The sequence below is a fragment of the Sitophilus oryzae genome, unplaced genomic scaffold (genome assembly GCF_002938485.1).
Source record: "Sitophilus oryzae breed Bouriz unplaced genomic scaffold, Soryzae_2.0 scaffold_179_pilon_pilon, whole genome shotgun sequence".
Taxonomy (NCBI): Eukaryota; Metazoa; Arthropoda; class Insecta; order Coleoptera; family Curculionidae; genus Sitophilus; species Sitophilus oryzae.
The window spans coordinates 3,275,321-3,290,876 of NW_022146501.1; the positions used below are offsets into that span (position 1 = coordinate 3,275,321).

At 32.5% G+C, this 15,556-nt stretch overlaps 2 protein-coding genes across 2 annotated transcripts in view; one reads left to right on the plus strand and one right to left on the minus strand.

Moving 5' to 3' along the window:
* LOC115882697 (retinal homeobox protein Rax-like) overlaps positions 1–4,457 on the minus strand; it is a 114,548-nt gene extending 110,091 nt beyond the window's left edge. Inside the window, exon 1 of the mRNA XM_030900912.1 lies at positions 4,237–4,457. The gene's annotated coding sequence lies outside the window, so the exon portion shown is untranslated. The remainder of the gene's footprint in view (positions 1–4,236) is intronic.
* LOC115882842 overlaps positions 1–15,556 on the plus strand; it is a 142,410-nt gene that overhangs the window by 45,042 nt on the left and 81,812 nt on the right. Inside the window, exons 2-4 of the mRNA XM_030901091.1 lie at positions 511–2,000; positions 2,686–2,744; positions 5,435–5,619. Coding sequence (XP_030756951.1) covers positions 521–2,000; positions 2,686–2,744; positions 5,435–5,619 — 1,724 coding nt within the window. The 5' untranslated portion in view covers positions 511–520. The remainder of the gene's footprint in view (positions 1–510; positions 2,001–2,685; positions 2,745–5,434; positions 5,620–15,556) is intronic.

Sequence of the window (15,556 nt, forward strand, 5' to 3'; positions counted from 1 at the left end):
TAACAGCACTTAAGGGATATAAAGGGCCATTACTACCGCTTTTCCGTTCAAAATATTCTAATAAGGTTGCGATGAGGTTTTTGTAGCGCTTATTAAGCTGTCTTGTACACTTTGCTCTAAAAGAGGTTCTGAAAAGAACAATGTACGACTGCAAGGTCTGCTAGTAAAAAAATGTAAGCTTAAAGTATCACAACACAATTCATTTAAATCACAAACTCGTAATACAAAATTAAAGTGTCAAAACGAGTGTCATTGTCAGGAAATAAATAAATAAATGTGGCAACTTGACATTTTTTACAGCAGAGCTACCACCTGAATCCTCAGCGGGAAATTTTAAATTCCAGTTCAATCAATATTCTGAAACTCTAGAAGAGGATCTGGTGTCTTCCATGACAGTATTCGAATACCTAAAATTGTTTTAAAATTGCTAAAAGTTAGATTAATGCAGCTTATAAATTAGTTTTAAATTAAATCTGGAATTTTTCACTAATTTGGTGTTTTTTTTTGCAGATTTGACACAATGCTGAAGTGGACCGTCCTCCCTCGCAAAGAACCTTACAACAACATCGAGCCGATTCCCACCAAAATACCATCCACCGAAACACTCCCACAAACTCCCAGACAGAAAACCAAACGAAGACGTTCCAGCACTTCCAGAAGATCAACCGGCCACAAAAGATGTAGTATGGACGCTCTGGATGACGAAAAAGAAAACCCTTTTCACTCCACACCCATCAAAAACACCTCCGGTGAAAATATCCTAGCTTTCGAAAACAGTCCGTTTAGAGATGTCAGCAATTTAACCCCAAACGACTCGACTTGCAAGCGATCTGTTACAGTAAAATCGGAGAAAAAGAGTCCAAAAATTCTTAAAAAGAAAAAGCAGTGTCTGGATAATCATGTCAAACCCCGAACCAGTGATACCAGTAACTATTTTAAACCTTTCGAAGCTGTAGATTCGCATATTGAGTCTATTTTAGCTGAGGAACTGTGTAGTTGTAAGAAAACTACAACAAATAAAACCGAGGATCCTCCTCCTAACAAAAAACCGAAACTAGAAAAGGAAAATACGTTCACAGTGACTCCTCTAGTGAGAAAATTTCTTGATCTTGGCTTCAGTAGAGTCAGTATAGAAAACGAAGTTAACAATTCTTCTTTTATCAACGATATGTCTTTAGATAAGTTAGTTGAAGCTCTTTTGGATACTACTAGCAAAGAAGAAAATGTATCTCTTAATACTAGCGTAATAGTTAACGTGGGTAATGATTTAGAAAAGGAAAATAACCTTAATGAAACTAGAGAGGAGAATATTATTAATACTCATCAAGAGAGACATAATATAGAGTTACATTCTGAAGCCTCGTCGGATTCAGGTTTTAAAAGCAGCACTAACGATAATTCTCATCAGTTAGATAATAATTTTCAGTGCAAGTGTAACAATAATAACAATAATGTACCCTTAGAAAAGACTATTATTCAAATAAACGAAACCTTTAATGAAAGATGCGTGGATGAAGAAAGCTCTAGAAAAAGACTATCTGTTTCAGGAGATATCGACGATCTGTCAAAGAAAGCTCGAATTGACAACGAACATACGTTAAAAAGACAGAAAGGTATACGAAGAAAAAAAGTTGATCATTTCCGAAAAAGAATGCTCAAAATGAACAGCTCTATCGAGTCTGAGACTATATCTCCGTTTTGGTCTACGCAAAAACGATATTTGTCACCTCAAGAAGAAGATTCATTTAATTATGCTTGTGGTCCGTTTGAGAATACGCCTCTTAGAGGATGTTACTTGGAAAATAAAGAGATTCTGAGGACTCCGTTTGTTGAGACGCCTACGGAAGAAAACAGGACTATTAAAAAGTGTTTAGTGTTCGATTCGGATACTAGTAATTCGTCTAGTTTTGCTGATAGTACTTTTAAGCATAGCGTGGTGGATGTTAGGGGTAGTCTGGACTTGAGGATATTCGTCTCGGATAGCGTTCTTTACGTTAATGGTAAGTGTATAAAGACGCAGTTAGTCTGTCCAACGACATAAGGAAGATTTCGACAGAAATCATCTTAAAATGACAGAAACTTGTTTGTAAATTAAAATTATAGACACCACCGTCACTGTCATTGATCCAGCCGTTGCGTTGGACAGATCACATTTAAATTTTTAGTTCGCTAAGTCAAACTCATTACTTTAAAAATTGTAATTTTAAAATTAAAACTCTGTAATTTTTCTTATTAAATTAATAATTTCTGTTAAGCTTCATTCAGAATTTGGAAATTAGTGGAATAAACTCGGGAATAAATTAGTGGTTTCAATGAGCGTAGAAGTTTGTTTCTCTAATTTCAATGTTAGAATTTCAAAGCAGAAGAACTTTTAACTTTTATCGCTAATTATTATACCTACTTCAAAATTAGCGGGTATGTAATTTTGGCCTTTAATTATCATCCGTCAAGGAGATATTGTGGTTAGAAATGCTGTTGCTAGGATATACTATTAATTAGAATTGTATTTTTTAGACATTGTGAATGATCGTAAGCTTATAAGTTTAATTATAATTGTGACCACTAATTTATTCCACTAATTTTGAGGTAATGAATAAAGCTTTAGAGGCTTCAATTTGAAAGAAACCTCTTAAAAGAAACATGACGTTTAAAGAATATTATTAACACTTTTTTACGTTATTTCAGTAATAAGGTGCTCAGATTTATACAAACCAGAAAGGGAATCCATTAATGCTTATATTAAGGTGAGTAAATTTTGTTTTTTTAAGGATGAGATTTATAGATTTAAAAATAATATACAAAAGTTTTTTGTAATAGAATTTTTATAAATATTTTTTTTAGAAAGTTATAAAATGATTCATAACAATTTATAATTTATTGCATAATATTATAAACAAGGATATTAATACAATCAGAAACTTGATAAAAACTTATTATGATAACGTATTTAGGTATAAATTTAGAGATACAATATTAATAGACAAGCTTTTACAAAACGAAGGAATCCAAGATATACAGGCTGGATGCAAAAAAAAAATCTAGGTAGCTACTTATTTATGTTTATTAAAGATGAAAAAAAATGTTTATTAACGAAGATCGTATACGATTATTATACATACAATGATTAGAGTATCTCTATAAATAATAAGGATCTTTTTGCCACACTTTTTTTATTTATAAGATTTTTATCTATTGACATAAAAATTATTTGTTTCTGTAAAACATAATAACACGTCTCAGAAATAACAAAAATATCATATATACTAATATTTGGTTTTAAACATACAATTGGACTTTTGACAACACCACAGTTGCTTACTTAAAAAGGTGCGTCCAGACTGACGAGACGAGAGCGAGACGAGCGCGAGACATTCCAAATTCGGAAGTGTGGACGTGTCTTGCGAGATAACCGATCAAAGAAAACTCGCGGCACAGTCTGGACGTGTTTTTGGTTGGCTCGCTCGACTGCGAGATATTCTCTGGTTTATGAATTTCTACTATTTAAAATTAAATAATCTCAATTTCTTTAATGGTACATCGTATGTATTATCATTTTTTCTCATATGATTTACAAATTTTGCGTCACTGATAATTTTTACCGTACCGAAATATAACATTTCTTTAAACAAATTGAATTATTACAAGTATTTAGTACGTAGAATCTAATAATAAAATAAAAATAGGGTATTCCCATTAAAAAATATATGTTATATCCGCAACATTTTTTTGAAGTATCCTGTATACCCTACAGTAATTTTAAAATGTGCTTCTTAACCATCCCTTTAACTTTTCAATTTAATTTTGTTCTGAAAAACGTTAAAAAACGTATTTTTTAAAAGACGTCTCTCGAAAGAAATGAAGGAAAGGGTAAAACAACCAAAAGGGAAAAAACTGACGATGAATAAAATACGACGAACGAAATACCATGTTAAAGATACAAAAATTTATTACTGTATGCGTTATTATTTGGCCATCGTTTTTGTTATATTCAGTTACAATTTAATATGTGTTTGGGTTCCTTTTACTACGATCCAACTCGCTTGTCTCGTGGCGGGTTTGCCTCAAAAAATGGATAGAATAGAATTTTATGTCTCGCTCTCGTCTTTCTCTTGCCTCGCTCTCGTCTCGTCAGGTCTGGACGTAACTTTATTTGTTTTTCTCGTAATCTGTTCAAAAAGATCAAAAATAGAACGTGGATGTTTTTTTACTAACAAACTTTAAAAAACATATACTTACAAATCGGTGAGTTTGACGTGATCAAAGTCGGTCCACGCCTACTCCGTCCGCCCCCTTCAAAACAGCGAAAATCCTTAGAAATGTTGTTGGCAGCGAATACGAAACGGGGCACATCCACATTTCCAGCGTTGTCGTACCGATGACATGAAAAGATACGATGTCACGTCGAATTAAGCCGAACCGGCGGACAGGAGCGGACATGTGCGGAGGAATGTCAATGAACAACGCCAACTATTCAGTTGCTTGCACGCTCAAAGTAGCAGCAGGAAAAACGATACCGGTACGCCGACTAAAAATGACATCTGATGGACAAGTGCGTTATTATATTTCTATTCGGTTTTTTACCAATGACGAATCATATTTTCTGAAAAAAATTGACAAGTGCGCGTCCTCTTTTTGGTTTTACTGTCCTCTTTTCTCTCATGTATTAAAAAAGTCCTCTTTTTTACATACCGAACTCAAAAGCTAAAAAGTATTCGGCTATCGCCACAATGCTTTAAAAACTTTTATAAGGTTTTTCTATTTATTTTATTTCCTAATGAACAAAACACTGTGTACTTATAAAAGAAGTGCTATTATTGTCTGTATATTTTATAAAAAGGTTTTTCGGGTCACAGTTCATCCTGTATCTATAGAATGTTCAACGTTCATCGTTCAACGTCACGTCATATATTGTCGAACTGTCTCAATTCTCAATCACTTGCCAACCAGCTGAAAGAGATTGACAACGTCATTACGGCATTTTGTAAATTACTGCATATTCTTTTTAGTAATTGTCATTGTCATAAATTATTTTTTTCGAAGAAGAGGAGCTGGTAGAACACTCTTGCCCGTGGACGTCGTATATGAAGTAAGTACAATACAAAGGTGTAATACTCCTATGTAAAATATAAATTTATAAGATTTTTAAATAATATAGCGAGTTGCTGATTCTTTAGAAACAGGAATTTCAACAGTCCAAACGATTGGAATTCAATTCCAAAGAATTGGAATTAATTAATTAAATGCCAAAAAAAAAACTCGCTCAATCAATAATATAGAAACGTACTTAAAATTTTCTAAACAATATGAACTGATCTCAGACGCACCCTAAAACTCATATTTGACAAATAATGATGACGTAACGGTGCACGATGGCTGAACAGTCTTTACGTCATTATCTAGTATTCTGCACTGCATGCATTTTCTTTATTACCAGGTTGCAATCTCCGACGGTGTCTCAGGTACCAGAAGAAAAAAGAACGGTCTCTTGCAAAGGACACCAGTCCAAAGCGAGTCTTCGAAGCCCACCTTCAATCACACCTTCAGGTTCCCTGTAACGCATCCCAACGATTGTTCCAAAAGGGTACACGTTGAGGTTTGGCACAGGGAAAGGATCACCAAGTGAGTAACAAGTATGATTTATTATTTTTTTAGAGCTTTGAATGAGTAGTGAAAAATTAAATTTGATTTTATTTTTTTTAAATTTTTGTCATATTTAATCGAAACATTTTCCAAAACCGTAACTGAGATGAAAAAAATGAGAAAGTATACAGTCTGTTGCATTGAATAAGTTTTCCCCATTTTATTTTACAGAAAAAATTATTGTTCGTCTTGAATGATTTATACGAATTCGTTCTTGAGTTATGAGAGATACAAAAATACTAAATTGGGCGCGAAAATTCAAAATAATGCGGACCTAAGCAAACAAACATAACAATCACAAGTTATGTCGCAATATAACAAATCTATTATGATTTTCTCCTACAGAGATTTATTGCAACTTCATTTTAAGGAGTTTCTTAAAAAAATTCAAATAGTTTTTTTTCTTGTAAAATAAAATGGGGGAAACTTAGTATTTTTAAAATTTATTATGTCCAGGTCGGTGATGCAAAAATGTCATCGATTGTTATTTTCAAGACAACTGGACGCTGTTTTTTTCGACTATACGGTACAATATGATTGAATTTTATTTAGTTTTTTTTTAATAAAACGCTGCTTTGGTTTTACCTTTCCTTGGAAGTTAGGATATTATTATTTTCCTGGCGCATCCACCAAATAGTGAACATTACAATATAGTCCAAGAAAATTTCTTTTAAATCCTTTAAATCCGAAGTTTTAGTAAAAACTTGAATTTTTGATATAAATTACTTTGAAAGATCTAAAAACGAATTGTGAAAGATTTTTTTTAATTCACCCCAGAGAAGGGGTGAAATAAATAAATAAAATTACTTTCTTGAAATTTCGGAGAAACGATAAGAACTCTAGAAAAAAAAGTTCGAATAAAAGTTGTGGAGCGTCAAATTTTACATATAAATGATCTCTATACTTTTTTTGCTCAGATCAAAATTAACCGAGATAGGGTGGATAGAAGCTACGGGATGATAATACAAATTTTAAAAAAAATATACAGGGTGTCCGGAAATTAATACAACAAAATTTGACCTTTTTTTTGATTAAAATTTGATTCTTATTTTTGGCCAGTGGCCCCCCTTTTTCGATTTACAGCCCCCTGAATTTTGCCACTAAACAGAGTTTTTTTGTAATATCTCAGGGCCCTGTTGGACGAAAATCACTAAATTCGGTACACGTTGTTTGGCAAAATAAAAACACTAAATCACCACAATACACCAAAACACTTACTTACTATTACACTGGACGCGCGTTTCGCTAACCATGTTAGCATAATCAGCAGATAATCATCTAAAGATAATCATGTGTATTGTGGTGATTTAGTGTTTTTATTTTGCTGTGTAATACCAAAGGTTCCAGCCCTCAACTGTAATACACGTTGTTTTGCCATAAAGTGACATTTTGTGATGCTATTAACTTCTTTTTATTTTCATCAGTAGCGTCCCTACAGTATTTAAACTAAATATTATTGAAGAAAAAAATGGTACGCTACTGTTTTTTTTAAATAAACATTATTTTTAAAATCTACATTAAATTTGGAACAAATTTGATCTCTTGACTTTTTTTTTGGTACGACGCACCGTTTTCGCGTAAAAAAAACATTTTCAAACATGACTAAATCGCTAAAATTTTACTATACATTTCAATGGCAAAATTTTTAAAACGGCAAACTTAAGTTTAAAATAATTTTTTATTTTCCAAAATCTTGTTTTTATTACCTAAGTGCGAACCAAAATGTCCAAAAACCTAAATTGCCGTTTTTTAAATTTTGCTATGAAAATTTACATTAAAATTTTAGCGATTTGGTCATATGTATGGAAATGGTTTTTATTTTTTTACGCGAAAACGGTGCGTCGTACGAAAAACAGTCAAGAGATCAAATTTGTTCTAAATTTAATGTAGATTTAAAAATAATTTTTATTAAAAAAAAACCAGTCGCGTACCATTTTTTTCTTTAATAATATTTAGTTTAAATACCGTAGGGACGCCACTGATGAAAATAAAAAAAAGTTAATAGCATGAAAAAATGTAATTTTATGGTAAAACAACGTGTACCAAATTTAGTGACTTTCGTCCAACAGGGCCATGAGATATAAAAAAAAAACTCTCTTTTTAGGGGCGAAATTCAGGGGGCCGTAAATCCGAAAAGGGGGGCCACTGGCCAAAAATAAAAAAAAGGGTCACCTATTTTTTTTCAAGTATCTATGACCAAATTTTGTTGCATTAATTTCCGGACACCCTGTATAAGTTGTTCAAAAATTCATATATTTAACATTTTTTTTTTCCATTTGTTTGGAAAATTATAAATTTCAATTAAGATTTTTTTTAAATTCACCCCGAGAAGGGGTGAAAAATATTTTTTTTTCAATAAAAGCTGTCCCCTAGCTTCTAGCCACTCTATTTCGGTTAATTTTGATTTGTGAAAAAAAAGTATAGAGATCATTTTTTCGTAAAATTTGACGCTCTACAATTTTTGTTTGAGCTTTTTTATCTAGTCCTTACCGTTTCTCCGAAATTTCAACAAATAATTTTATTTTTATATTTCGCCCCTTCTCAGGGGTGAATTTAAATAAAATGTTTCACAATTCGTTTTTTGATCTTTCAAAGTAACTTATATCAAAAATTCAAGTTTTTACCAAAACTGACCGTATCTGAAGGCCTATTTTCTTGGACTAAATATCTTTAAAAGCTCTTTAAACTCATTTAGTTAGAATGAATTACTTTTTTCAAGGATTATTTTGTAATGCATAGTTGTCATTAGGTTATACCGGGTGTTGCATCGTCGAGCGGGACATAGGAAATCCCATGTAAATTTTAAGGGTCAATTATTGGCTTCCCTAATTATTTTAGAGAATAATTCTGTTTAGGTTTATTGAAGAGCACTAAAACCCATATTCAAAAGAATACCTTTAGATATTTTTTATTAGCCCGTTTACGAGTTATCGCCGATTTCTTTTTAAATATTGTTTCTTTCTTATGGCCCTGTATTTACTTATGAGCACCAGTCAAGGAAGAAGATAACTGTCAAATGAAGTTATGACAGTTATCTTTTCATCAATCATCAAAAAGTATTGATCACAAAACATCCCCCTTTAGAACTTCGTCTATCATGTTAAGAAATGAAAAAAAAAAAGTAAATAATAAAGCGCCTCTCGTGTTTGTTCGCACTCAAAAAATTTCATTTAATGCCTGTATATATTTTTAATATATTTTTTAAATTTACATTTTTTTAATTGTAAAGTAATATATTACATTTAAATAGAATATATTACATAACAATTATGTCAATTACAAGATTACAAGCTTGTTTTCTAACATTTTTTAAATAAAACGAATTATAAAATTTCAATATATTATATATTATATTAAGTATATTTGTCGTAGGTATGAAAAAAGTAAAATATAAAATGGACAAACGCTTACTTACATTGCAATAAAACTTCCACTTTTTTTGCAATCCAAACGCAATATTTCTATTTCACAAATAAAAATATCCGACAACACTAAAATCACTGAAACTTCCGCGGCTGACAACGAAAACTGAAAAATAAAATGGCACTTTTTGTTTTAGACAATATCAACATTACGCGGTACCATTATGTTTTTGTTTTTGAAATAATATAAAATATCTAATTATAACTTGTAAATTTTAATATTTTAACATGATTTTAACGATTTTAACTGTTTCTGACAATGACTAACTTTTTGTTATCAAGATGACATTTTAGACGGCAACTGACATATATGTCATAATATTTGAATTTTAAATATGTATGTAATATAATTTAAATTATTATATTGCAACTTTATGCTAATAAAACATTTATACATTCACAAAATACAACAAAGTCTAATAATATAGTTTGAAAACAATGAATATTGAATTAAAATTGAAAAAGTTAAGCGCGACCCCTTGTGTCAAAATTCGATGATTAAATTTTCGCAATTTTTACACCATTTGATGACCGGTGGCGCCTCTGGTGTTTGTTCGGGCGGTTGGTCTTTTACTCCCGCTTGTGGCCATTAAAGAAAAGGTTCTAAAGGGGGATGTTTTGTGGTATTGATGATTAAATGGTATATGGTATTATCAAGGAAATAGTTATCAAAAGGTGTCGGACATGTTTGTTGATCTGTATCCGAATAGACCGATACCTGGAAAATCTACAATCGCAAGGAATATCCAGAGATTTGAGACCAAAGGTACCTTAATAAATAACTGCTGATGTGAAGTAAGGCAGGAACAAAGAGAAGATGCACGAAATGATACCGACTTGGAAGTTTTATTGTGCGTGGAAGAGAACGATGGAAAGATCAGCACCACAAGGAAACTTGAGGATGAAATAGGAATGGATCACACTACAGCGCACAGTGGTTCCATGTATATGTTAAGCGGTGACAAAAATCAATTATTTCAATTATATGCACAAATTTGTAAAAAAATACTATAAAATTAATTAACAGATGTCCTACTACCCCGTTAGAATGAAATTAGATAATAGAGTTTAGAATTGATAATTTTTTTAATATTGGTCCCTTTCTACTGTTTAATAAAAAAACTATACTAAAATACATTTTATTTATATTAGGTATATTGTAATTATATGCTTTGGTTATTTATAACAATTTTAACAAATACTAAAATGACAACAATAAAATCGAAAATAAGAGAAATCGAATTACATCATGGATTTTTTTAAATTTTAGTATGAATATGGTTATTCAACTATCAAATTTAAACAGGAAATATTAATACTTAAATAACAACAAACAACAAAATTTTATATACTATTCATCTAACAAATCTAGTACTGCCTTAGGAAAGCTATTTTTATTTTTTGGCGGCAATTTCCTTAATTCTGTTACTAAGGGATCTGAACTAAGTAAGAGTCTATTTAAAAGATCCATATTACACTTTGTACGAGACATTTTTCGAGTATGATTTAGTCGAAATAATTTATACTCTTTATTTTTGGCCTCAGCAGCTTCTTCTGATAATTCTCCAATGGGTAATATGGCGCTTTCTATTACATCAGGACCATGTATAAGTACCTTGTGGACGGAAGGGGGAAGATTATACCATGGATATTCAGCCACCAGTAACCGAGCCGTGCTTAAAGAAAATTCTTTAAACTTTATAATATTAATTTGAATCCTGATGAAATGCACCTTAAAATTACAGAACATCTTTCTAGAAGACTCTTGCTTAAACCTGTAATTTCAGAGGATTCATCTAATTGTTTAAAGAATTTTCTTGCGGTATTTCCGTCATTGGAAGTACCGCTTCCTCCACATTTTGGCTTATCCACTATCAATCCTAATTTATTTCTAAACTCAGATTGAATCTGGCCTTTCCTTTCTGAAAAAAGATGCCTTTCTTCTTTAGACCGTATTTGCCATTTTTTTAGATTTAATCTATATGAAAGATGTAAAAAATATTCAAAGAATCGTATATATGAATGTAAAGGTGACAAGCCAAATTTAAATGTTTCTGGGCGAACTTGTTTTTGAAGGCACAAATCAATATCGTTCATTTCTTTGGGACTTGAACCACATATATAACATCTGGCTGAAGACGATTCAGTTAAACTGCTACAAATCTTCCCGTCCACCATAGTAAGCTGCAATTTGTGCTTTATGGAATAGTTCTTGTCATTAAATGAAACTACTGTGGGCTTCAGGGAATTATTTTTTCTGTAAAGTATTTTTCTTCGTTAAGAGCTGCTTCTTTAGTTTCTTTTTTAAATTGGAATCTAAGCGGTCTACAATAACGTGTAGAGGAGGTTCGTGGGTTTTTCCACACTATTTTTTCAGGGTTATTTTCAAAAACAAGACGAAGTGGTACATATGAAGTCACAAATAAACTTCCGTCTTGGAATGTTGGATCTTGAAAAGATTGCTTGTATTCTGAGTGACCACTACTACCGTCAAATCCCCATTTTCCAAACAAAACCAAATTTTGGTCTTGATTGTCTGAAGTAGAGTTTATCACCTCTTGTTGTGATGACCATATTCTGCTTGCTGTATGATCGAGTAAGTTTTGTAACTCTATCTCAGCAGATGATTCGGTAATTTTAATGTAATCTTCACTGGGGTAGCACTTTTTCTTGGACTTTTTTCAAACTTTTTGATACGAAGGAAACATATTATTTATTTTAGAATTAATAAAATTTCTTAACAATATATACTGGTGTTTAGTCAGTTTAGCTTCAACTAGAAGAGATAAGACTTCATCGGCATCAACTTTCTTGTAATTAACGTTAGATGAAGGCCTTCGTAATATAGTTACCAAGGAGTTATCGATGACAGAAATTTGCGACAGTTTTCTCTGTTGTGACCGTCGACAACACTCATCAAAATTTTTCTTTGGTCTTCCGCATGTACGAGTAGATGGTTTGTTGACTTGGGTTAATTTGGACACCTGTATGTTAACGAAGATATCATCGGTCTTTATTAACCAATTAGAATTTGTTTTTAGAAAAAAATCTTTGTTGCGCCTGGCTTTTGCCCAATTTTCTGCTATTTTTTTGCACAAATAAAAAATTTTCTTTTCCAAATTAGCACAATTCAAATTTTCAGCGTCAGGTAACTGTTCTAATAAATTACCAAATATTTGTTTTGATTTTGTTGAAACAGACCCAGCCTTTGTCAACCATATCTCAAAAATACCCATTCTATCCAATGAACATCGATATGATGTACCTGAAAGGAACGGAATTTTTAAGCCTTATTTTGCAATACCTCAGTTACTTCAGATCTTAATTAAAAAGGGAGTAGCAAAAACTGCACACTAATATTTGTTCTATAATAGGTCAAGGCATGTATCTACTTGACACTATGGAAATTATTTCGGGAAAAGGCGGGAAACATATTTGAAACGCCTAATTTTTCGATAATTTTGTATTACTAATGTCAAAGTAATAATAAAGTAACTAATTCTAACACTCAGAATTAATAAACTTACCTTGTTTTTGGACATTCATAGCTAAAAATGTACAACCAACACCACTTAATAACAAACTGTCAACAAATAATGTAAAGTGACGTCTGCGAAGCGCCAACTTGATTAGGTTGTAACTTTTTTATAGCGGAGTTATTTGACACGGTCACGGTTTAGGGTTAATTTTTTAATGAATACATAGTTTTAGAGTCCTCAATATTTTATTATTATGAATTTGAATTATTGGTTATTTAAATATAATGGTTTTACAAACAAATTATGTTATTGATTTTGACTAATTTTGTCCATTTGTGGAACCACAGTGCAGCGTTTCGAATTTTGAAACGACATAAATACTATTCCTTCAAATATGAAAAGCACCAAGAGCAACGAGATGGGGACGAAATACGGCGGCAGGCGTTTTGTTTTGATATGATGGAAAGAGCAAACACGGATAGGGAATTTTTAAAAACATATGTTTCACTGACGAATGCACGTTTACCTTAAATAATGAACCCAATGTTCAAAATTATCGATATTGGAACAAAGAAAACCAACACAGGTTTATCGAAACGAACCTTCAGGGTTTTTATTTATTTATTATTTTAAGATTTAATCAAATATCACACTTGAAAAAAAATATTAATATTTTTGAAAAGAAGTGTTTAATTTTGCAAATCCATATTTAAACCTTTTGACCCATTTCATCTCAGTGTATATATGCTAGAAGGCTAAAAAGAACTCCATCAGCCTTAAGCCATTAGCTAGGCGGGGTAATTAGTCAAAACATTTCGTTTTTATGGGGCGCGGAATAATAAATCACTGACTGGGTCCCTCCCAGAAAGCTCTACACAACGGGAGGCTCTTATTCAAGGCGACTTTTGACCTTTTTTTTTCTGCTTTACTCCTTTTTCTACTCCTTTATTTCGTCATATTGCCACCAAACACTATCGTTAACTTCGTTGTTTTGAGTTAATAGTGAGATTTTCAAACTAAAAATCTAAGTATTTCGAAGTATAAGTTCAATAAAATGTGAACTAAAAATTAATAATTTAACTATTTGCCCTAATGTATGTATGCTGTTAAAGAGCTTGAAAAGAGACTAAAGCCACAGACACTCAGAGATCAAGACCCAAACGACATTCTCAATAATCTAAAGCAGGGCATAACTACAGCAACAAAGAAAATATGTAGTAAAATGAAACACCCTTCGGAAACTAAATTAAAACCAGAAACGACAAAACTAATAAGGGAAAGAAGAAAGACTGACAGAGATACCCCAGAATATGACACCTTAAATAAAACAACTAAAAGAGAAATAAGAAAAGATCTAAGGGAGTATAAGAGAAACCAAATTTTGGAAACAATTGAAAACAATAGAAGCATGAAAGCGTTAAGACGCAAGCAAACGCGCGGAAAACAAAAAATAATAAAGATAAGAAACACACATGGCATTATAACAACAGACAAACATGAAATTAGAAATGAAATACACAAATTCTACGAACAACTTTATCAGTCTGTTATACCAAACAAAGATAGAGTACAAAAACACATCACAAACGTAGGATCAGAAGATATGCCAGAAATATCAACCACAGAAATTAAATACGCACTTCAACAAATAAAAAATGGCAAAAGCCCAGGAGAAGATCGTATTACACCTGAAATGCTGAAGATGGGCGGAAAACCATTAGTGGATGCCGTGGAAGTATTGTTAAATAAATGTCTGATGGAGGGTAGAATCCCGGACGCATGGAAAAACGCAGAAGTTGTGCTATTATACAAAAAAGGAGATTTTACAAATATAGAGAATTATAGACCAATAAGCCTTCTCTCGCATCTATACAAGCTCTTCACTAGGATTATCAACAACCGACTGTCTACGAAACTAGATTCCTATCAGCCAATAGAACAGGCAGGCTTTCGAAAAGGTTTTAGTACCATCGATCATCTACAAACAATTAAAACAGTCATTGAAAAAACAACAGAATACAATATACCTCTACATTTGGCCTTTGTAGACTACCAAAAAGCCTTTGACAGCATCGAAACCTGGTCATTTCTAGCTGCAATGGAGGACGCGAGAATTGATTCCAGATATTATTCCATTATTAAAAATATCTATGATAGTGCAACCTTCCAAGTTAAATTAGATGATGACCTCAAAACAGAAAAAATACTACTCGGCAAGGGCGTGAGACAAGGAGATACCATCTCTCCCAAGTTATTTACACTGGCACTGGAAAATGTCTTCAAGAAATTAGAATGGGAAAATAGAGGTCTAAACATCGATGGGGTACACCTTAGCCATCTGAGGTTCGCAGACGATATTGTCTTGCTGAGCACCGACATTCAAGAACTAAACACCATGCTAAATGAGCTAAATGACCAATCCCAGAAAATTGGCCTTAAAATGAACTTGAAGAAGACCAAGATAATGAGCAACAATATCCATAACATTACCGTTGACAACGTTATTATTGAAAACGTCGACCATTATATATATTTAGGTCATAAAATCAAGCTGGGCAAGGAAAACCAAAATACGGAGATCAAACGCAGGATCCATTTGGCATGGGTAGCATTTGGAAATACGAGCGATATTTTCAAGGATAAAAAGGTGCTCGTGAACCTAAAGAAAAAGGCTTACGACAGCTGCATTCTACCTGTGCTTACGTATGGCTTAGAGACTATGGCAATTACACGAAAAACAGCAGAACAACTACGAGTCGCACAAAGAGCCATGGAAAGAATCATGTTGGGAGTCACCATTAGGGAAAAAATACGGAATACCCACATACATCAAAAAACAAAATTAATAGATGTCGTTAAAAGAGTGGCAAGTCTGAAGTGGCAATGGATGGGACATGTGGCAAGATAGGATCCAGACCGATGGCCCCAAAAAGCAATCCTATGGAGACCTAGGGGAACAACAAGAAGTGTGGGCCGACCAAAAAAGAGATGGGTCGATGATGTCAGGGCAGTGGC